At 42.2% G+C, this 23,940-nt stretch overlaps 1 protein-coding gene across 1 annotated transcript in view; it reads left to right on the plus strand.

Moving 5' to 3' along the window:
• Positions 1-3,895: 3,895 nt before the first annotated feature.
• Positions 3,896-23,940, plus strand: part of xkr4 (XK related 4) — a 265,025-nt gene continuing 244,980 nt past the window's right edge. The window contains exon 1 of the mRNA XM_078217073.1: positions 3,896-4,563. Within this exon, the coding sequence (XP_078073199.1) occupies positions 3,896-4,563 (668 nt within the window). The remainder of the gene's footprint in view (positions 4,564-23,940) is intronic.

The raw sequence follows: 23,940 nt of genomic DNA on the forward strand, positions 1-23,940 counted from the left end.
CCTGACTCCCACACCGGCTGCAGCCATTAAACCACATCTTTCTCTAGTTTCTGCCAAACACATACTTGAACTTCATAGACAGAATTTTCATCTGGGTTTAGGAAAACGTAACCCTGTAGACTTTTGCAGCTCGAATGATGCACACCATGTGTGACTTTGAGGAATTTTCATCTTTTCACACAGGAATTGAATTTGCAGAGCATTTTGTGAAATACAATGAAGTGTGGAGGAGTGTGGGTGTGGCTTTGGCTCTCCAACACAGTAACCCAGCGCTCAACACAATTTAGAGGCCCCATAAACCTCACCTCACATTCCATCATGCCACTTTCTGCCTCCTCACATTCTGCCATACCACTTCTATGCTTCCAATAAACCCCATGCCCTCTCATATTCCTTCAAACCCTCTCAGTTTCCCATGCCACCTCTACGCCACCATGACATCCCATGCCTCCTCATATTCCCCATCCCATCTCTATTTTTCTCAAGAATCTTCCATACCAGCGCCTCACCATGTGCTGATTCCACCTCTAGGCTACCGTCTAATTTGTGTGCACTCTCAGTATCTGAGTTGGTGGTTGTGATTATATCATTTTCAGTATCTTGCTCTTTCAACATTTCCTGGCCAGATGGCAGTTTTTGGAGATCTGAGACAAAAAAGGCATGAGGAAGATTGCGGTGAAGAGAAGAAGGAAAGTAAGAGGGTCATTATTAGAAGTGGTCCAACTTGGCCACTACAATTTTCACATTAAAGGGCGAAAATGCTACCAGGTTGCAAAATGGGTCAAAATCAACCTGCTTCATATTGCATTAGTAGATGCTTTTACACTGCAATTTCCTTTCCCTTTGACTTCAATAATGTAGAATGGGCCAATGAAATACCACTGACTAAGGTGAATTTGCTCCAGTAGAGTTAACTATTAGCTTCAGTCACAGTTTGTTTAAATGCTCCCAATTGATCCCTGTCCATTCAGAATCATGTTGTGGAGATGCCGACGTTGGACTGGGGTAAGCATAGTAAGAAGTCTCACAACACCAAGTTAAAGTCCAACAGGTTTATTTGCTAGCACAAGCCACAAGCTTTCAGAGCGCTGCTCCTTCATCAGGTGAGTGGGAGTTCTGTTCACAACAGGGCATATAAAGTCACAAACTCAATTTACAAATTAATGGTTGGAATGCGAGTCTTTAAAGGTAATCAAGTCTTAAAGGTACAGACATTGTGAGTGGAGAGAGGGTTAAGCACAGGTTAAAGAGATGTGTATTGTCTCCAGCCAGGACAGTTAGTGAGATTTTGCAAGCCCAGGCAAGTCGTGGGGGTTACAGATAGTGTGACATAAACCCAAGATCCCGGTTGAGGCCGTCCTCATGTGTGCGGAACTTGGCTATCAGTCTCTGCTCAGCGACTCTGCATTGTCGTGTGTTGTGAAGGCCGCCTTGGAGAATGTTTACCTGAAGATCAGAGGCCGAATGTCTGTGTCATGGACCTTCTAAAGGATAGAACAGTTACGTTACTTCCCCAAACTTAGCACACTGTACTCACTGCTCTATGGTCAGGAGGCCAAATGCAGATTAAATGTCGACTTTGCTGAATGTGGAATGAGAGTTCACACTATGGTTGTATCTCAATCTCTTGGCCTGTTTGTAGGAATGGCACACAATGAGTTAAAACAAATTTCTGATGATCGTGGATATACTGTCTAGGTATAAACAAGCTGGTGGAATGTGTGAAATACATTAATTCATGCCTTTGATGTCTGGAAGGTCACATGCTTATAACAAAACAATGGGAAGGGTTTGTGAGGGCCATATAATCATGGAGCTTAAGAGGCCACTAAACCCCGGTAACAAAATGATTAGAAGAAATTAAGAGATAAATGTATTTTTCTGGCTCTATGTTATTCTGATGTCATTTGTGTTTTTCTTTGTCATACTATCATTTAGTTGTCAAGTGCGTAGAATCTAGAGATGAAAAGAATAATTAGTATAAGGGCTGTGAGTGAACCACCATATGTTGTAGTTACATTGACATTATGAAGTGAGACCCAAGAACACATACCAGAATGTGTAGTGAGATATTTCATAAAATACCTGATTTTGCATTGTTACGCCTGCATGTGCATACTCTGTTTGAAATAACAAAATTAATGATAACAAAAAAGCACTTTAACACTTCCATTTAGTCTACTGTGACTCCCTATCATTGATCACTCTAGTTTTCTGTTACAATCCTATTCTAATTTCTTTGTCCTTCTACATTGTTTTAATGAAGCTCAAAGCGGGCTTAAGGAACACATCTAAACACTTTGTAGTCCTTTGCCTTTAATCACCATTTACAATTTCACATCTTCTCTAATGTTCCCTTTAAAATGTTGTCATAATGCACAGGCAGTTTATCAGCGCATCTTTGTATTTGCATGGCCAGTGTGCACACGTGGTATTTAACATGGAACAAGGTTTATATGGTAACTTACAGGCTGCTATGTGGCCATGTATGCTCACAGCTCAGCAGGAACATTAATCTAACAATAGTTCCCATTTTCTCATTGGCAGGAAGTGTTGGCAAGGTGTAACATGTGTGTTGCCATTTCTGGTGAAGGTGGGACAGAGTAGGTTGGTGCTTGGTCGAGTCTGCAATTGGAACACTATGCTGACATAGTGGCTGATGGTGTCAACTTGTTTTTTTCATCAAGCTCCTGCAGATTGCTCCACTTTGCCTGTTCTTCATGTTTCCCTTTTTAGTGTTGATCCTCCACCTCTGAGATATTCACATCATCCAAATATCTCCCTTACTACACTTCCTATTGTCCCGTGTCAATATCACTCCTGCAATTTAACTATATCCTTTTCTCCACTTAAGTTCTTTACTGATCAACCTTTTAATTTCCTGTGTTTGAATGCATAGGTGTTTCTCTTACCCTTATCCAGTTCCTTATCAAGTGTTTTTATTCATAATATCTTCCAGTTCTAATAAAAAGTCCGTACCTGAAATGTTAACTCGCCTGTTCTTTGTACAGATGTTGTCTTACCTGCTGAATGTATCGAGCATTACCTCTCCTGTTGTGTTTTCAGATTTTCAGTATCTGTAACATCTTGCTTTTTGTTCATTTATTTAGCCCCTCCCGAAATGCTTTTGAGCGCTTCCCAGGAATCGGCCATCGTGCTCCAGGAATCAAACTTGCCGTGATAATCATGTTTTTATTCGTGCTAGTGACATCTATTGGCGGAATATCGCTGCTTCGCCAATTTGTACTATATTGGCAAGATCCCTAATTGAAACATGTACTTCAGGTTTACAATGTTATTTTGTCTGTCAAATGGATGATTATTTTGTTTGCACTACTGATGGTTATTTTCTTTTCTCTGGCAATTGTATTGGTGATGTTGAATTCATAAGAGGGCGTGTTCAACGGAAAAGCTACAATGGGGGAAAGTTACTGTGAGACCAAAAGTGCAGCAAATGTAGGATATTGTCCAATGATCCTAATAAATAGAAAAAAAATCTCAAGGTGAGCATGTTCTCGGAGTTTCACTGTTTTTCTGTGGAATTTGGAATAATTCTGAAACAGAAACTGTAGTGCTTGTTCAGCAGGCGAGGAGAGAGCAGGTTTCAGTTGGCGGGGTGGGGGGTGGGGGAGGTGGCAGAGAGGGTGTCCTCAGTGAAGTTTGTGCCAGTGACCATTCGGCGAGTCCCTCTTTCTTCTTTCCAGTGGGCTGGATCTCAACAGCAGTGAGAGATAGCGGAAGTTTAGTGGTGTATAACCAATCTCACATACCGGAAGTGGAGGTCGCCCTATTCACTGACAGCACCAGAGAGAGGGAGAGGTGAGAGAGGGAAGGAGAGAAAGACAGACAGAGAGAGAGAGAGAGTGGAATAGAAAGAAGAGGATCAGGGAGTTTGATGGCTGCGAAGTCGGACGGGCTGTTAAAGATGAAGAAGAAGAGTGATGTGGCTTTCACTCCTTTGCAGAATTCGGAGCATTCGTGCTCCGGGCAGCTCCAGGACCCTGGACAGCAGCAGCAGCAGCAGGAGGAGGACGAGCAGGAGCGGGAGAGGGTGAGCGCCCAGGCCGGCTCAGCAGAGCGCTCCTCCCGCTGCTGCACGGGGCTGTGCCGGGGTCGCTGCCTCCGCTTCGCCCGGCACCAGAGGTACACCCTGTGGGACGGCCTGTGGATCGTGGCCGCGGTCGCCGTCTATTTCTCGGACGTGGGCACAGACGTGTGGCTGGCGGTGGACTACTACCTGCACTCCCGCTACTGGTGGTTCGGTTTGACCCTCTTCTTCGTGGTGCTGGGCTCCCTGGCCGTGCAGGTCTTCAGTTTCAGGTGGTTCATCCACGACTTCGGCGCCCCCGGCGGAGCGGCTGCCGGCAGCGCCAGCCCGGTGGACGGCAAACTGCTGAGCAGCGCCGGGGGAAGCGGTGAGACCGATGCCCGATCTCCACAACGGCAGCCTTCAACCACCAGGAGCAGGAACACCGGCAAAGGCAGCAAGGCATCTTCGTGCTCCTTCTGCGTCTGGCTCCTACAGTCGATCATCCACATCCTTCAGCTGGGACAGCTCTGGAGGTAACCTGCACACACAGACACACACACAATGTGCCACATCGTTGTAGCAGTAAGTGTCGGGAAAGCAAAGCACACAACACCCCTCCAGTATCACATATCCCTCCAGTAACACAAACCCCTCCAGTCACACAAACCTCTCCAATAACACATACCCCTTCAGTCACACATACTCCTCCAGTAACACAGACCGGAATCTGCTCAAATAGCTGCCCCTTCAGTCATTGCTATTCCAACACTCCGGTCCAAACCCCCCATCACTCCCTGTCTCCTTCCCTCCCCTCCACCGACACTTGTTCTGTTCACATCTGAAAGTGCGGGCAACATCTGAAATGTTGCAAATCTAGAAATGCTCAGATGCTAAGGGTTTGCTGATATTCAGCACCATTTTAGTTTAAATCCGGTATATAAAAGAAGCATTTGCAATAATGCTGCCAGTGAGGTTTGTGATAGGTGTAGCTCTGCTGGTTGCTTTGTAAGAATACAATTCTGCACCATTGAAAGAATGTTGTCATACCTTTCGGGAAACCGGAAGTGTTCGCATGTAGCTTTCTGTGGAATATGCAGATAATGCATTCTGAAGCACGTTTCTTGCCGATGCAGGTCTTGTATCTGATCATTGTTCCGGCGGCACAGTATTAGGGAGTTAACAAATATCTATTATTGCAGCAAAGCCATCTCAAATATTCACCTGAATGAATTGTGCATTATAAATACATCGCGCCTGCCATGAAATATGATTATTGTGCACATCAGTTTAAACGCTTAAAGGTTTTTTGCGAGACACTTTAACTCACTGTGTAAGATAGAAACACGCTGCCAATTTGATGCTGGTTTTAAATTACTGAAATCTTTGCGGATACTGCGCTGATCACACTGAGTTGTAAATGGACCCGTGTCTGGTTTCTACAGTTAATTGCGGTGCCGTTTTGGACAGCGAATAGATTATAGTGATACCAACTCCCCTATAATTAACCAGCACCACTGCTTCACTACTTATTATTGCTGAATAATTCAATTCGTTTACAGCCAACCAGTAATTTTGTGATTATGTTCGGTGTTAGATTAGGCGTTGCACTTGGTGCGTCCAGTACATGTGCGAGAACAAATCAGCGCACTGCTTCAATATAAAAGTGTTTTGTGTTTACTTCGAAACCTGCCGCTTGTTATTCAACATTTATTTGAGAGTTAGAATGAGCGATGTCTCTTTTAGTTATAAACATAATTAAATGTTACTGAAAGATGATTGTTGTTTAAAATATGCGCAATGTTGACAAGTCTGGGTCAGCCGGGATCTGTTGGTTCAAATATCTGAGTACAGAGGTTGAAGTTATTATCCATACATTGAGAGTGCGGGTATAACATTCATTTCCAAGATCACTAATGTTGATAGGTGACTACTGTGTAACTGATATTAAATCACACCCTGGTAGAGTTTACTACCTCGCTTCAAAGATCAGATAGGTTTGATTGAATTTGAGGCACGAAGTAATGCGATCAAATTAATTCCTCCACAAAGTGGGGATTTCTCCGAGGGGATTTCGAAGCTTTATAACATTTCCTTGGAAGGAGTGAATGATGTCCGTGACTCCAGGTTTTTTGTGTTTCCTCTTATTCCACATAGTAGCTGTGTGACGAGGTTAAGCCAAGTTACAGAAAGTAACGTGATTAGAGGCTAAAATGTATGAAACGAATCTGAATGTTTATCTTGGCTTATAGAAAAATAATGTTGGGTAAGGTTTTAATTCATTTCCTAGGAGACAGCACTGCAATAAGCCACAATTCAACATTTCCGCTCTACACTTGATTTCTGCTTGTTCTTCTGCAAACTTTCTATTATAGATAGCAAGTATATTGCTCACAGCTGCAAAATATATTTTAAACTTGCGCATCAGAAGCTGAAAATGTGTGTAAAATCTAATTTCGGTTTGAACAGCAAAGGCAGGGAATGAGAAGTGAGATGGTTTAAATCGGAATGGGAAATTCTGTAGTGCGATAGAGATATATCATTGGTGGACTCATATCTCGCCATTAGCCTTCCACAAGTTTGCAAGAGCGCAGTTCAGAACAGCTTTGTGACTTGAGCTAATTTCACAAGTGAAAGCACATTAGTAAGGCGCAGCTGTTCAGTTCTGTACTCCAGTTATTTCGTGGCCATTACTCAGGTTGTGTGTGAAAGTGATTTTTCACATCACACACCATTAAGTTATAATTGTATTGTGTGATGTAATTGTTGTCTACCAGTTATGACACGATCCACGGTTCTGTGGCACTGTTGATTAGTTGAGAAATGCAGCATAATTTATCGCCCGACTAGTAATATTTCTGGCAATACACCATTACAAAACCCCAAGGTGAAATTTGTTCCTCACCCCAGGCCACAATCACGAACCCACTTTAATTTTAAAACCTTTTTTTTTCATGCATTTTGAAATATAAAGCCACATCTCTAAAATCCAATAGGAGATTGATACTTTAAGGAATAAGTGCCCCCCTCCCCATACTTTGATTAAATGCCATCTGTTAAGAATGGGGACTGTACTGACAGATTGAGAATATTTTTTAATTCAATAGCGTGAATTATCCCTTGAATGATCCCCATAAGTTAAATAGACGTATAACATAAACTGCACTATAACTTAATATTCTTTAGATTACTATATTCGTAAAATGCTTTCAGTTGCCAGCACCATAGATTGCTACGTCAGATAACTAAATGCATGATCCAGGCATAAAAACCTACTGTAACAATACAGTTGTCTTGAATAAAAATCTCAATGCAAGGGAAATGTTGCTTAATGCTTCAGATTTTAAGACACACTGAATTTAGTCAATCTGCAGACACCTTTTGAGTCATACAGCGCAGAAAAGGCCTTTCCGCCCATCCAGTCTGCATCAACAGTAACTTGTATTAAAGTCACATTTATTCCATTTTCCAGCACTTGTCCCATATCCTTGAATGTTATGATGTTTCAAGTGCTCATCTAAATACTTTTTAAAGGCAAGATTTTGAGCCTCCAACACTTTCCCAGGCAGTGCATTCAAGATTTCCACCACCCTCTGAGTGAAAATTATTTTTCTCAAATCCCCTCTGAATCTCCTGCCCCTCACCCTTAAATTATGCCCCGTCGTGTTCGACCCCTCAACAAAGGGGAATAGCTGCTTTATCTTCACCCTGTCCATACCCCTCATAATCTTATGCACCTCAATCATGTTCCTCCTCAGCCTTCTCTGCTTTAAAGAAAACAATCCAAGCAAATCCAGTCTCTCCTTATAGTTGAAATGCTCTATCCCAGGCAACATCCTGGTGAATCCCTTCTAGTGAAAACACATCCTCCCTATAGTGAGGTGACCAGAACTTCACACAGTACTCCAGCTGTGGCCTAACCATCATTATGTACAACTCCAACATTCGCTCTTTACTTTTATATGCTATGCCACGACTGATAAAAGCAAGTGTCCCATATGCTTTCTTAACTACCCTATTGACCTGATCTGTCACCTTCTGGGATCTGTGAATAACTACCCTAAGATCCATCTGTTCGTCTCAGCTTCTTAGTGTCCTGCCATTGATTAAATACTCAGCTGTCTTGTTACTTCTTCCAAACTGCATGCCTTGTACTTATCAGGGTTAAATACCATCTGCCACTGTCTGCCCCTCTGACCAACCCATTTATATCATCCTGTAACCTATGACTTTCTCCTTCACTATTAACCACCCTACCAATCTTGGAGTTTTCTGAAAACTTGCTGATCATTTCCCTCACATTATCATTGATATCATTTATGTATATAACAAACAATAAGGGTCCCAGCACTGAACCTTGTAGTATGCCACTGGACACCGGACTCCAGTCACTAAAACAGTCTTCTATCACTGTACTTTGTGCCCTTTTACTAAGCCAGTTTTGGATCCATCTCACCAGGTTTCTCTGAATTTCATGTGCTGCAACCTTCTCAGTCTCCCATCTGGGACTTTGTCAAAGGCTTTGCTAAAATTCATATAAACTACATCAACTGAACTTCCCTCATCCACACACTCGATCACGTTTTCAAAAAATTCTTTCAAATTTGTTAGGCATAATCTCCCTCTGACAAAGCCATGCTGACTATCTCTAATTAACCCAGGCCTTTCCAAGTAGAAATTAATTCTCTCCTTCAGAATTTTCTCCAATAGTTCCCCTACCACTGATGTGATACTTACCAGTCTGTAATTTCCTGGTTCATCTTTACCATCCTTCTAGAAAAGTGGAACCACATTAGCCATCCTCCAATCCTCTGGCACTTCCCCCATGTAAGAAGTTTAACAACACCAGGTTAAAGTCCAACAGGTTTATTTGGTAGCAAAAGCCACAAGCTTTCGGAGCCTTAAGGCCTTTCCTACCTTAAGGCTCCGAAAGCTTTTGGCTTTTGCTACCAAATAAACCTGTTGGACTTTAACCTGGTGTTGTTAAACTTCTTACTGTGTTTACCCCAGTCCAACGCCGGCATCTCCACATCATGACTTCCCCCATGGCCAGAGAGGAATTACAGATTGGTGTCAGAGCCCCTGCAATTTCCTGCCTCACTTCCCACAGTAGCCTGGGATGCAATTCATCCAAACCTAGGGACTTGTCCACTTTTAAGTATGTCAGAGTCTCCACTACCTCCTCATTCCCTACGTCAAACTGTGCAAGTTCCTCACTGTCCCTTTTCCTGAATTCCTGAATATCTACATTCTCCTTTTAGTGAAGACCAATGAGAAGTATTCATTTAACATCCTTCCAATGCCCTGTGGCTTCACACACAGATTGCCCCCTTGCTCTCTAATGGGCCCTACTCTTTCCTTGGTTAACCCCTTCCTCTTAATGTATTTATAAAATATTTTAGGATTCTCCCTAATCTTGTTTGCAAGTCTTTATTCCTGCCCTCTTTTTGTTCTTAATTGCTTTCTTAAGTTCCCTCTTGCACTTCCTATATTCTTCTAGGGCCGCAGCTGAGTTGCTCCTTTTGGACTTGCTAAAAGCCTTTCTCCTCTTCCTTATCCGTTCCTGAATTGTCCTCGACATCCAGAGTTCCCTGAATTTACTGCTCCTACATTTCCCCCTGTAGGGAACATGTTGGAGATTCTGCTTTAGACTTTCCTGCAAGGAGCTGTTCCCAGTCAACTTTGGCCAGATCCTGCCTTATTTGAATTGCAGATGAAAGAAAATAATATGCCCTTAAAGTTTAATGATTTTTGTGTGAAATGTTTTTGCGACTGCTTTTATTAGATCAAATTACTGATTAAATGTGCTGCAGTACAACAATTTTGAACTGTTTGGGAGGAATAAATTTTAAACAAATCAGTATTCAACCCTGTGAAATTCCAGATCTTCCATACAATGTCTGATAACTATTAAGCTATAATTATACAGCAGGGTGTAAGTGCTCATTACACTTAATCCAGTCTTACTGAGATATTGCAACATTTCTTTATCAATGCCACGTCTGACCACTTAAAGAACATAATATAAATTCTCATCGTGCATGCATAACATTTAGGCAACAGAACAAGGTAAACATTTTAACAAAAGCAGAATAAGATGATTATGCAGATGCATGCAGAAAGAGGCCATAATGCTTTGGTCCTTCAGTGGTCCGCCCCCTCGATTTATTTTCACGCTCTGAAGCAGGTTTACCAGTTGTCTGCTTGGACAGAAGGGATACCCATTTAAAATGTGCCTGGTGGCTGTGCTCTGCATCACATTGCACAGTAATGGTATCTGAATCTGCAGGAGAGACTGGGTGCAGGGCGCAGAGTCTCTTTAAAAGATTCCAAGGAGCAGCAGATGAACAGTGATGGGGCCAAGACACTAGCAGGACTACACAACATGGCTTAGGATACCCTCATTATTGAGGCCATTCCACCAGTTCACCTATATGACGGACTCATTCAAAAGAGCCACTTAACCCTGAAATGACACTAACACTAAAGACTCCTGCAAACAAACAAGCATCCCCCTTCACAACCCCCACCACTACTGTGGTGTGATTTCATGTCTTACTATCCATTGCAAGTGAAAAGTTTTTCTACTGGGCGGAAAGAAATGGGCAACATAGAAAAGTGGTCAAAGGAAATCATATTTTTACGTCACTCAGAAATAAAACAGAAACATACCAATCTAACATTGTGCCAGACACCCATATGCAAACTCCTGTATATCTAAAAATCTTTAGTCTTCTGAGCACTTCTATACCACACCATTTCTGTAGTGGAAGCAGACTGCACTGTCACCTCATATGCATATTCTCTCAGTTTTGGAGCTCACCAAAGACTGTTCCATCTCCACCTGAGTGTCGCACTCAGCCATCAACACACAAGGTGCATATGGAGTACAGACCAAGGGCAGGGAAGAAAGATGAGTAGTGGAAGTACTTTGAGCTGAGTGTTCTCTTTCACCATCATCCCTCTCATGGCCAGCTCACATGTTGCTGCTAACAGTGAGCTGGAAAGTACTTTGTTGCAGATCATTGGGATGATGAATGGCCAAGGCCAGGGTAAAATTTATCCTATTTAAGGTGATGTTACTAATGTGCAAACCATTAATGAGGGGTGCATGCATTCACTTGGCTGCAGCATTTGCTGCTGAATGAAGGAGGCCATTCCTTTCATGACGAAGAGATCTTCACAAAGGCCTATGACACTATGCCATTCACCCTTGAGACAGATTCCTCCCATCTCCCTTCAAGCACAGTGCAGCTGGAATGCCTGCTGGATATTGCGTATTCTTTGCTGCTGCTCCAAAAGTCATGATGTGTGCTCCAAAAGTATCCAGTTCACCAGCGGCCCCGAGGATCAGTCACTGTGTTGTGTGCAGCTCAGCAGCGTTTGGAGCATCTTGCATGTCTCTGATGCAAACTTTCCCCTCCTGTCCCTGTTGCCACCACCTGCTCATTTGTGAACTGTGAATCACCAGGTCAAAACCCAGCAATCGTCTTACTGGCTTCTCCAAAGCAAATGTCTGAGTTTGTTCATGGTCTGCATCGATCCTGTGAAGCTGCCACTACAAAGGGAGGGACCTCCTCTGAGGAGTCATTGACCTCCTGAACCACCTGTGGGTTGTTTGAAGGCCCAGTTTAAAGACCTGGATTAGATCTGTCAATATAATGTTTTAAATGATCATTGTGCACATAATTTAATCTCACTCCTGACATCAAGTTAACATGAGTGAATGCTGTACGCTATATGGCTGTCTGATATTCAATTCTGCAACCAAGTAAATGGGAGACCTCCATCTCTCCATTTGCTCAGGTCAAGAATGCTGAGACTCCACTGAGGTCCAGCACATCCTCCTCTACAGCTATCAGTTGTGCAATGGTTGGCAGGTCACCTCCAGTTCTCTGCTGCTCCCAGCAAGGAGGGAAAGATTAGATCAACGAGTGAGAGTAAGGGCATGCATTAAACAGATGAATGGAAAGCATTTGTTAGAGGCGGCTATGAGGGTGTAGCATGATATTTCTTAAGGAAGAAGGTGAGTGTCAGTGATGAATGGACAGATGAGGACTTGAGGAAGTGCACGGACAGAGAGGGATAGGTCTTTCTATCTGCAAGGTAAATTGGCGGGAGGAGTGATTTGCTAGAGAAGGCAGAGTAGGGGGTTGGGATGATATCAATATCAGAATGTAGAAATATGTCACGGTGCTCAGCTTTCTTGTCCTGTAACGGTCATTAAATTGCTTTTCGTATTGAACCATTGAGCAAAGCAGCAAACTTCTGTTGTTCAGCTTATGCGCAATGACATGCCACTACTACTTGGTTTCATCTGCAGGCTTCTTCCTCCTGTCAATAGGAAAAAGTATCTCCCTGCAGGCCCTTATACCCTTGTGGCACATCCTAGGACCCAGATTTAAATGAGGAACAATCTCTTATCATAGAGATAACTCCTTCGCTTCTACATTGTTTAATCAAAGTGTATGTTTGTGTGGTGTGTTCCTTTAAACTCCGGAGTTGAAATCACCTTTTATGGATCATCATCACCTCCTGCTCACACTAATTGGCCAGGAAATACGATATGGTATTGCAGTGGCTGTTTTGGCACACCACTGACAGATACAGCCCTACTTCCAGGCTTCCCGTGTGCTATCGCACTCCCTGCTCCCATTGTGTCACAAAGTTAAAATCCAGTCCAATGTTTCAGGTCATAAACCAACTATAAGACATTAACAAAACCTGTAGCTTTGGTTTGGTAGTTGATGGTTTGCTTTCAAAAAGGTCTGGCAATTTTACATAGATTGAATTGGAAGTGTTTGACTTGAGTTGATGTATATCTTCATTTTTGCCACTAGAGGTACTTTTATCTTCACTGAGCTCATTCTTACTTAATAAGTTTAAGGTTTATTTATTAGTGCCACAGGCAGGCTTACATTAACATTACAGTGAAGTTACTGTGGAAATCCCTCGACCGCCACACTCCGGCGCCTGTTTGGGTAGTGGTTAAGGTTGCTACTGTGACCTTTTCTTCATCACTATTGTTGACTCTATACACCTTCTATTTTTGTTATATGGTCTAGTAGGAGGATAGAGCCCAGAGCAATACAGCTGATCACTTTTAGATAAACATTGATGCCCCATTTTTTTGTCTTAACTGTTTCCTTTTTTATAAGGATACAAATATTTTTTCACTGGAGAAAAATAAATCTGCTCTGTCTGAAAAGCTGGAGGAATTTTTAAGAAGCTGATTGTGCAATATTATACACTACAATGTGGCTTTTGAATCAACTTGTGGACAAATAAACCTAATATCCCATAAACTAACCAGAGTTGCAATTCATTCTATTTCTGTTGTATACTTCAATTTTCTGCTGAAGACTATTAATAGACACTTTGGAATGAAGGGAGGAAGATGAAAAAAAAGTTGGATAAACTATATGGTTCAAAATATATGTGGATGCCAAACCATGGATTGATAGCAGAATCTATAATTACATTGTTGAAAAAGCTATTGGGGGCCTATAGCGAAATGCCAGAAAGTAAAATATGAACTAACTCTGTAGCAGATTAATTTGTTTAATACAATACAATAAATGGAACAATGCAGTGGAAATACATCCACAAGACCATAGTTAGATGGTGCTAAAATGCTTTCAAAATTAGTTTTAGTGAATTTTCTTTTTAAGTATATGTTTTATTAGAAATCTATGTGATTACATGTATTAGTAAGAAGAGATAGCAGTATAAAATTACTAGTGACTAAGAACAAATTGTGGCTTTGGACATCCTTCAGTGCTCTTAAGTATATGATAGTTAAATGCACCATGAATTATATATGTGTATAAATGTTCACTTTGTTGACTTTTTGTTGAGGTATTCAAAAGATGGATCTGGTTTGTAAATAATGAATTGTACACCCTTTATAATAAGGTTAAGATTGTATAATATTGTGCATAGGTTAATAGATATGTCAAGAAGAATTGATTTTCTGTTCCTTGTATTATAAATTAAACTGCCCAAGTAGGTAGTTACTTATCTTTTAATTAAAATGGTCCTTTGCTGATCACCAAAATGAACTCCAGATTTAGAATTAGAACTCAATAAAGTGCAACTCCTTGTGTAAATGTGTAAATGAGATTTGGAAATCACATTTTCACAGCGAGGTGGTGAAGAACAGGTATGAAATATGCTCATTTGTTAATGTATCACATCAGTTCTCAGTTGATTGGATAGATGGATCACTTGTCACGACAAAGGGAGGTGAGAAAAATAAAAGCAGAGAGTTTGGTTAAAAAAATAAGAGCTACAATTCTCCGACCTTGCCCACGGCTGGGATTCTCCAGTCCCGCTGCTGTGAATGGAGTTTTGGCTGAGCACCAAATCTCCTCTCTTGCTCGTACAAAATCAGAGAATTCCAGCCAACACTCATCAAATTGTTAGGGAGGTTTGATATTGTGAATATAACATACAATGATATTTTCACAATGATATAATATCCCTTTGGATGAATTATGCCACTACTTTAAATATTTGCGTAACATAAGGAAAGCTTGACAGCTAAATGTCAGAGCTGATAAAACTGATAATCTTAGGTGCAGTCTTTCACCTGAAGTGTAAGATTGGTTCAAATTCCAGCTTCAGCTGACCTTTACACCCAGGCACCAGGCCATTGGGCACTGTAATGATACACTGCTAGGCTAAATGGAGCAAGCTGGCAGACCTACAACATTGCTTCTAATAATTGAACCAAGAGTAGCATTCGTGTTGGATCATGAATGGATTTCATTTGATATTTTTTCCTCCCATTTATGTTGTGCACTCACAGGAATAGAAAAATATATATTCATTGCTCATTTTTATTGCTGTCGTAGAAAGAAAATACAACTGAGGAACCAATTATTAAATAACTATAATAGTGATTCTGCATCACCATAGGGCATGAATTGACTGGCCTCCCGGAAAAGCCTCTTGTCACTTTCGAGGAACATGGAGAAGTCTGGCTGCAAGTAAGCAGAGGGGATTGTACAGTGTTCCCTCTCTCCAGAGCCAATGCTCATCACCCTTCCATGCTGCAGACCAAGGTACGGCCACTGCTGCCCCCATATCTGTTTGCAGACTCTGTGCCCTCCTTGTCACGCTACAACATCATTCCTTGCCAAGAACAAAGAACAAAGAACAATACAGCACAGGAACAGGCCCTTCGGCCCTCCAAGTTCGCGCCGCTCCCTGGTCCAAACTAGACCATTCTTTTGTATCCCTCCATTCCCACTCCGTTCATATGGCCATCTAGATAAGTCTTAAACGTTCCCAGTGTGTCCGCCTCCACCACCTTGCCTGGCAGCGCATTCCAGGCCCCCACCACCCTCTGTGTAAAATATGTCCTTCTCATATCTGTGTTAAACCTCCCCCCCTTCACCTTGAACCTATGACCCCTCGTGAACATCACCACCGACCTGGGGAAAAGCTTCCCACCGTTCACCCTATCTATGCCTTTCATAATTTTATACACCTCTATTAAGTCTCCCCTCATCCTCCGTCTTTCCAGGGAGAACAACCCCAGTTTACCCAATCTCTGCTCATAACTAAGCCCTTCCATACCAGGCAACATCCTGGTAAACCTCCTCTGTACTCTCTCAAAGCCTCCACGTCCTTCTGGTAGTGTGGCGACCAGAACTGGACGCAGTATTCCAAATGCGGCCGAACCAACGTTCTATACATCTGCAACATCAGACCCCAACTTTTGTACTCTATGCCCCATCCTATAAAGGCAAGCATGCCATATGCCTTCTTCACCACCTTCTCCACCTGTGACGTCAACTTCAAGGATCTGTGGACTTGCACACCCAGGTCCCTCTGCGTATCTACACCCTTTATGGTTCTGCCATTTATCGTATAGCTCCTCCCTACATTATTTCTACCAAAATGCATCACTTCGCATTTATCAGGATTGAACTCCATCTGCCATTTCTTTGCCCAAATTTCCAGCCTATCTATATTCTTCTGTAGCTTCTGACAATGCTCCTCACTATCTGCAAGTCCTGCCAATTTTGTGTCGTCCGCAAACTTACTGATCACCCCAGTTACACCTTCTTCCAGATCGTTTATATAAATCACAAACAGCAGAGGTCCCAATACAGAGCCCTACGGAACACCACTAGTCACAGGCCTCCAGCCAGAAAAAGACCCTTCCACTACCACCCTCTGTCTTCTGTGACCAAGCCAGTTCTCCACCCATCTAGCCACCTCCCCCTTTATCCCATGAGATCCAACCTTTTTCACCAGCCTACCATGAGGGACTTTGTCAAACACTTTACTAAAGTCCATATAGACGACATCCACGGCCCTTCCCTCGTCAACCATTCTGGTCACTTCTTCAAAAAACTCCACCAGGTTAGAGAGGCATGACCTCCCTCTCACAAAACCATGCTGACTATTGTTAATGAGTTTATTCCTTTCTAAATGCGCATACATCCTATCTCTAAGAATCTTCTCCAACAACTTCCCAACCATGGACGTCAAGCTCACCGGCCTATAATTACCCGGGTTATCCTTCCTACCCTTCTTAAATAACGGGACCACATTAGCTATCCTCCAATCCTCTGGGACCTCACCTGCGTCCAGTGACGAGACAAAGATTTGCGTCAGAGGCCCAGCAATTTCATCTCTCGTCTCCCTGAGCAGCCTTGGATAGATTCCATCAGGCCCTGGGGATTTGTCAGTCTTTATATTCTCTAACAAACCTAACACTTCCTCCCTTGTAATGGAGATTTTCTCCAACGGTTCAACACTCCCCTCCGAGACACTCCCAGTCAACACATCCCTCTCCTTTGTGAATACTGACGCAAAGTATTCATTTAGGATCTCCCCTACTTCTTTGGGCTCCAAGCATAATTCCCCACTTTTGTCCCTGGGAGGTCTGATTTTTTCCCTGACAACCTTTTTGTTCCTAACGTATGAATAAAATGCCTTGGGATTCTCCTTAATCCTGTCTGCCAAGGACATTTTGTGACCCCTTTTTGCCCTTCTAATTCCCCGTTTGAGTTCTTTCCTACTTTCTTTGTACTCCTCCAGAGCTCCCTCTGTTTTTTGCTGCCTGGACCTAACATACGCCTCTCTTTTCTTTTTGACCAATCCCTCAATTTCCCTGGTTATCCACGGTTCTCGAATCCTACCCTTCCTATCCTTCTTTTTTACAGGCACATGCCTGTCCTGCAGCCCTAACAACTGTTCCTTAAAAGACTCCCACATGCCAGATGTGGATTTACCCTCAAACAGCCTCTCCCAATCAAGAGTTGCCAATTTCTGCCTAATCCCACTAAAGTTAGCCTTCCCCCAATCCAACACCTTACCCTTGGGACACCACTCATCCTTTTCCATCACTATCCTAAAGCTAACAGAATTGTGGTCACTATTTGCCACATGTTCCCCTACCGAAACTTTGAAGACCTGACCGGGCTCATTCCCCAGTACTAGGTCCAGTATAGCCCCCTCTCTAGTCGGGCTATCTACATATTGTTCCAAAGAACCCTCCTGTACGCATTTTACAAATTCCTCCCCATTCAGAGTCCCAGCTCTCAGCGATTTCCAGTCTATACCAGGGAAATTGAAGTCTCCCACTACAACAACCCTATTTTTCCTGCACCTATCCAGTATCTCCTGACATATCCATTCTTCCACTTCCCTTGGGCTGTTGGGGGGCCTGTAGTATACCCCCAAATCTAGGAACTCATCATAACACCTCAAAAAACATCCTGAGTGCTTCCAATGAATGGCAGAAGTTCTTACAAATTACTTTCCCCTCCATTTGGTTGCCTCATCCCCTAAACTCTGTGCTGGGCCCCACTTGCAGCTCATTGTTTGTTGTGACAGAGAACTTTATTGCCTGAACCTGCGTAAAATGAGATATCCTGGTGCTGCATCAGCTGATTGGACTGTGTGACATCAGGACAGTGCAGCCTGAGGCAGAGGGGCTAACTCAGTGAAGCTAGCAGCCTCTGCACATGGTAAGGGACTGCTTTGCTACTAGCAAAAAGCTGGAGAGCTGATGAAATTGCCCCGAATTGGGGTCTTAATTACACAAATTGGTTGCCTGCCTCCATGGTGCCAGCAGTCAATCCACTTTCCTGCTCGTCCAAGGGACGCTTCTCCAGCTGCAGGAATGCATTGGGGAGCCACCTATCACAATGCCCTCCATTTTACTGCTGCTCCTCCAAACCCACCACACAGGCTTGGAAAATTCACCCTTGTATACATGTATCTTCAAAACAGATGTGGAACCCTTGATTTCCCCAGAATTGTGTGCCTTGTGATCATTCAGTGAGAAATAAACATTAACTTGCAACATCTTACAAATACTATTTGAGATGGGCGGCACAGTGGTACAGTGGTTCACACTGCTGCCTCACAGCGCCAGGGACCTGGATTCAATTCTGGCCTTGGGTGACTAGTCTGTGTGAAGTTTACACATTCTCCCCCTGTCTGTGCCTGTTTCCTACGGGTGCTCTGGTTTTCTCTCACAGTCCAAAGATGAATGGGTTAGGTGGATTGGCCATGCTAAATTGTCCCTTAGTGTTGTGCAGGTTAGGTGGATTAGCCATGGTAAATGAGTGAGGATATGGGGGAGACAAGTGGACCTGGGTAAGATGCTGTTCGGAGTGTTGATGCAGACTCAATGGGTTGAATGGCCTCTTTTGCACAGTAGGGATTCTATGGCTCTATTTGTGTTAGCAGTAAATCTTATTGAGAAAAGAGAGTACTGGCTCAGTTATACGAGTGTCACATTAAAATGGGGGCATGTCTCCACACTGGTAAGGCTCAGGATTAGATTTTCATTATTGAGGCGGGTTGCTTGAGTTGGGAAATTTCCCGACGTAGTATACGCACTTTGATTTAAAGGGTCCGGTAGACTCAATCTTTGATCCGGGGAGGTGGGGGCAGGATACAGTCAGGCTCACCGTCCCCGGAAGCAGGTCATAGGTGGGGAAGGGGGCAAGCGAGAGCTAAGCTGGGCTGGTTAGAAGGCCCACTTCAGTTCTCTAGGACTTCTTCAAGGCCTTCCAACAGCCAAAATGGAGTCCACGTGAACTCCGTTCTAAGTTCAAATGGCCTTGCTGGGTTTGGATTTCCCACCCATGTGAATTGCGTCCCACCCCCCCTTTCCACTGCCAGCAAAAGGCAAACTCAACCAGTGGATACAATGATTTTTGTTGGACTGTGTGGATGTGGTCACTGTTAATAGGCAATTATCAAATCCAACATCCTAAAGCGAGTGCTTTAGGGCCCCTTTTATTTGTGGCTTATATAATGACATTAATGGCCAGATTCAGCATAGTACATTTTTGAAATATGCAGCTGGTATTAAAATTTATTTGGAATTTAAGAAAAAGAATCCAGGGTTCTCGAACACACTTCTGCAGAGTGAACTCTCTACTATTGTGCAGTGGCCCAAGGCATGGCAATTTACGTTTAATGTGGCAAAGTGTTCAGATCTCCATTTCAGCCTCAATAATCCTAATTCACATCGATGGCCAGTCTTTAGCACATTCAACCATTGAAATGGATTTGGGTGTGACTGTTACAATTAACCTGAAGTTTATGAATCATGTGGCTCAGACAGTACAGCGGGCAGAAAATGTTTTACAAATGCTGAATGCATCCTTTTTGAGTCGGGATGTCAGCGTTTATCTTAAACTCTATAAGAAGCTGGTACACCCACATCTGGAGTATGCGTCCATAGTTTGGAATCCACACTTTCAAAGAGATGTACAACTTTTTGAGAGCGTGCAAAGACTTACTACCAGGAAAATGGAAGGCATAAGAGGAATACCTCATGAGTAGCATTTAAGAATTCTTGGATTACAATCTTTAGAGAAGGCTGATTTTGATTTAGTTGAAATTTGATAGGTGGCCTCACTACCCTTAAGCCTGAAAAGTTCTTTACTCGCAATTACACTATTTTGCATAGTTAGTACAAACTACAAAACTTTGGTTCATATCTTGGTATTCATAAAAAAAACACATAAAATTGTTGATACTTGGAATGCTTTGCCTGATTTTGTTGTCAATGCTGAAAATGTAATGACTTTCAGAAGACCCGTTCGAAATAAAGTGTGATTTCTAGGTAAGTGTTGTTTGATGTTGTTGCTGTTCTTGTTTTTAATACTGTGCATATGAGCTTTGCACTGTCTGGATATAAAGATAAATAAATCAATAGAAAATTGGAACTGCTGGACACATGGGGGAGAGGTCTTCAGCATCTGGATCCAACCTACCTTTTTCCTGACTCTGCAAAAATCCTGCCTGTAGTTTGTAAATCCAGCTGGTGGTAATTGCTGTACCCAATTTGTTGCCTTTGTTACATCAATGATGCAGCATTGAATTGAATATTGGTTTATTTGAGTGATGTCTTGTGTTGGTGCGTGAAAGCATTCCACAACATCGAGGATGAGTGCAATTTTACTTCTGCTGAGATTGCTAAAGTTCCTGGTTCCAGGTGTCCAGCAGTTTGCAGCTCTTGCTCCTCCAAAATGCATAGCAATGGTCAATAGAACAATCCCTATGCTCCAAGTTCATCAAAAACTTCACCTTGATTATTGGAGCTTTATCCGGTCTCCTAGTGCTCTCTTGCTAGATTTAAATAAGGAAAAAGTAACTTAATTATTAAATTTGCATGTTGATTGTTGTTCGATAAATAGTGAAAAAATGTTAACACCCAGTGTCTGGATTAACGTGTATTAGAAATATTCACTCTCTTGTAGTTTAAGAATGTGGCCAAAGTTAGTGCCTATTAAATGAATTACTAATCATTAATACACAATTAATATATCTGCTGACTCTAAAGTGCAGAGCAAATTAACTTCTCCCTAATGTTCTTAAAGCAAAGAACATTAAGGGGAATTTAATGGAGGTGTTCAAAATTATGATGTATTTTGAGAGAGTAGATAAGAAGAAATGGTTTTACAGACTGTGATGTTGGTAACTAGAAGACGCTGATTTTTAGGTTGTCCAAAAATCCAAGGAGATTTGAGGAGAATATTCTTTATCCGGTGTGTTATTACAACTGCCCAAAAGGCTCTTTGAAGCAGATTCAATGATAACTTTCTGACGAAATGGATGCATACTTGAAAGGGAGAAATTTGTGGGGCTTTGGGATAAGAACAGGGGCATGTGATTAATTGGTTTGCTCTTCAAAAGAGCTAGAAAAATCATGATGGGCAAAATGGGTGCCTCTTGGGTTGCTTGACTCTATTAAAACTAATTGCCTGGAATCATTACTGAAAAGCACAGATTTCACAAAAAGTAATCTGAACTGCCAGTGTGTTCAATGTGTTCACAATTTTCAGAATGGATATGTTAAGAATTATTATCAATTTTCTGCATTCCCAATTGCTTCTGCAACCTCAGCTTTTTAAATTTGTAGTTTTTGGCATTATACTCATTATTGTTATGGATGTTGATTCAGGGAAATAAGACATTTTTCACAACCAGTGTTGGATAGTGCGTTCCTCGGTCAACCACTGTTGGCATAGCGCATTCCTTAGCCAACCATTGTGAGCGTGGTGCATTCCTTAGTCAACCAGTGCTGGCATGGTTCTTTCCTTAGTCAACCAGTCTTGGCATGGTGCATTCCTCAGTAAAGTTCAACATGATTTAGGTGCAATAAAACTTTCTCCACTCTACATCGAAGAAGTATGCCAACTTACACTCAGGAGAAGAACCCTACTGGATCAATATGACATTTTTCACCGATCACACCAAACATTCTGTGGTCTCATTAAGAAAAATTCACAATATGTGCCAGCTTGTTCAACATTTTTTTGCCTTTTTTTGTTTTAAATGCACATACACTGGGAACTAAATTCAAATTTGTTATAACTCATTTATGGTTGAATGCTTACACCCAATAGAATGAGAATTAATCCTATCAGTGATTGATTTCCATAATTAGTCATTAGTTGTGTATCATATGATTACCACGATGATAGAAATTGCTGGACTAAAAAGGATTATTTCGTTCACATCGATGTTCCTATTAGGCTTGGCCTAAATTGGAACCTGGGCCCTGAGGTGAAAATATAGCCTATAAACCCCTGCACTGCCAGTTTCCTGACTCCTGAAAGATCAATCTGTTATTTTCTGACGTATGGCTTTGAGCATTGTCAACACGGAATAAATACTAGGTGTGAGATTTTCAGTTATAATGCGTAGACTTAGGGTGGCCAATCACACCGAAAGCTAAACATGAATAAAAGTGCTACTGAGCATGCCCAAATGGGAACATCTTGTTTTCCTCCTGACAGGGAGAGGGAGCTGTCCCTTGTGACTGCTCTTTGTAACCTTTTGTAGCCAATTTAAAAATGCACTGGTGAAGTACTCTTGGGGGTGATCCACTGTTGGCTGCAGCTTTATGTGACACAATGAGAGCAGAGAAATCAGGCGGGGCGGGGCACATTTTTATCTCATCTATATGTGGAAGCAGGAAATTTAGAATCTTCTTCAATATCATGCCTGAGATTTGCAGCTTGAAGATTTTTTTCAATGCTGTTGTTAACTCGAGGCTTACTGTTAGTGTTCTATTGATGCCAGTAGAGGCACATTTATTGTAGATATACAGGAAAATGTATCCATTTGTGCAATGCATTTTCTAATTTAGATGGCATTATTTCTTCTGACTGGTCAACAATTAACCAAACAGTTCTTCTGAAAAGAAATAGTTTCCTTTGGATGGTCAGATATCAGCCCTGATCTCCCACAATGGCCTCCAGTAGCAGCAGTGTTTGGTTTCAGCAGGCCCAACTGAAGTAATATAACACCACTGAATCCTAAAATCAGACTGGGTGAGCTGACAGCACTACCTCTTTATTCTATTTCTGACCAGCAGATTATCAGTCCTTGCTAGCAGGTTCTCAAGTAATATTATGTGGTATTTTTAAAGGATAGGCTTGCAAACAAACAAAAACTACATTAGAAAGGTGTTTACTCAACAGGCTGTGAGGGTAGACTGCCCATTTGCCTGCACAAATGGCCATCAATGTCATAAGGACATCATGTGATCAGTCCCTTAAAGTCTAGGAACTAGGAACATGAATACAGAATACTTTCCTCCCCCTTTACATCAGAGGTTCCTGCAATGAAATACAGCAGAATATTAATAAACACAACAGTCAATAGGTTAGATAGGTTTTGGATGACAAGTAGTATTGGCAAGGAGTGAGATGTGGATACCTGCCATTGTCTGCATAGACAGGACGAATTTCTATACTGTACAATGACATTAGTTTCTGGGTGGTTGTCAATGAACCTCAGTCATCTGCTTTTTTGTGTTGACTGCAACCTCTGATATTTTTGATCTAGTTTGGATTTGTCAGTGGTTGTCTTCACTGGAGTTGACTGAAGTTGGACACTGACTCGGTGTTGAAGTGTCCTCAACTGAGGTACTGTCTTCCCCAATTATTTCTGGTATTGTCAGGTTCTCAGGTATATTTAGGTCTTCGCTTGGTACAGCTTATTGCTGACTCTTGGTTGATTCTATCTCTTATCAATTGGTTCTGGTTGCCAAAAGTTGGTCTGCATGTCTTCTCCATACTATATTGTCTTGATTTTATACAGTATAGAGATTCGTCCTGAATATGCAGACAATGATGTGGAAATGCTGGCGTTGGACTGGGGTAAACACAGTAAGGAGTCTAACAATACCAGGTTAAAGTCCAACAGGTTTATTTGGTAGCAAACGCCACTAGCTTTCGGAAATCTGATTTCCACTCCATCTGACAAAGGAGCAGTGCTCCGAAAGCTAGTGGCGTTTGCTACCAAATAAACCTGTTGGACTTTAACCTGGTGTTGTTAGACTCCTTACTGTATGCAGACAATGGCAGGTATCCACATCTCACTGCTGGTATAGTTCCTTGCCAATACTACTTGACCTTTTA

This window comes from Mustelus asterias, chromosome 7, assembly GCF_964213995.1.
Source record: "Mustelus asterias chromosome 7, sMusAst1.hap1.1, whole genome shotgun sequence".
Taxonomy (NCBI): Eukaryota; Metazoa; Chordata; class Chondrichthyes; order Carcharhiniformes; family Triakidae; genus Mustelus; species Mustelus asterias.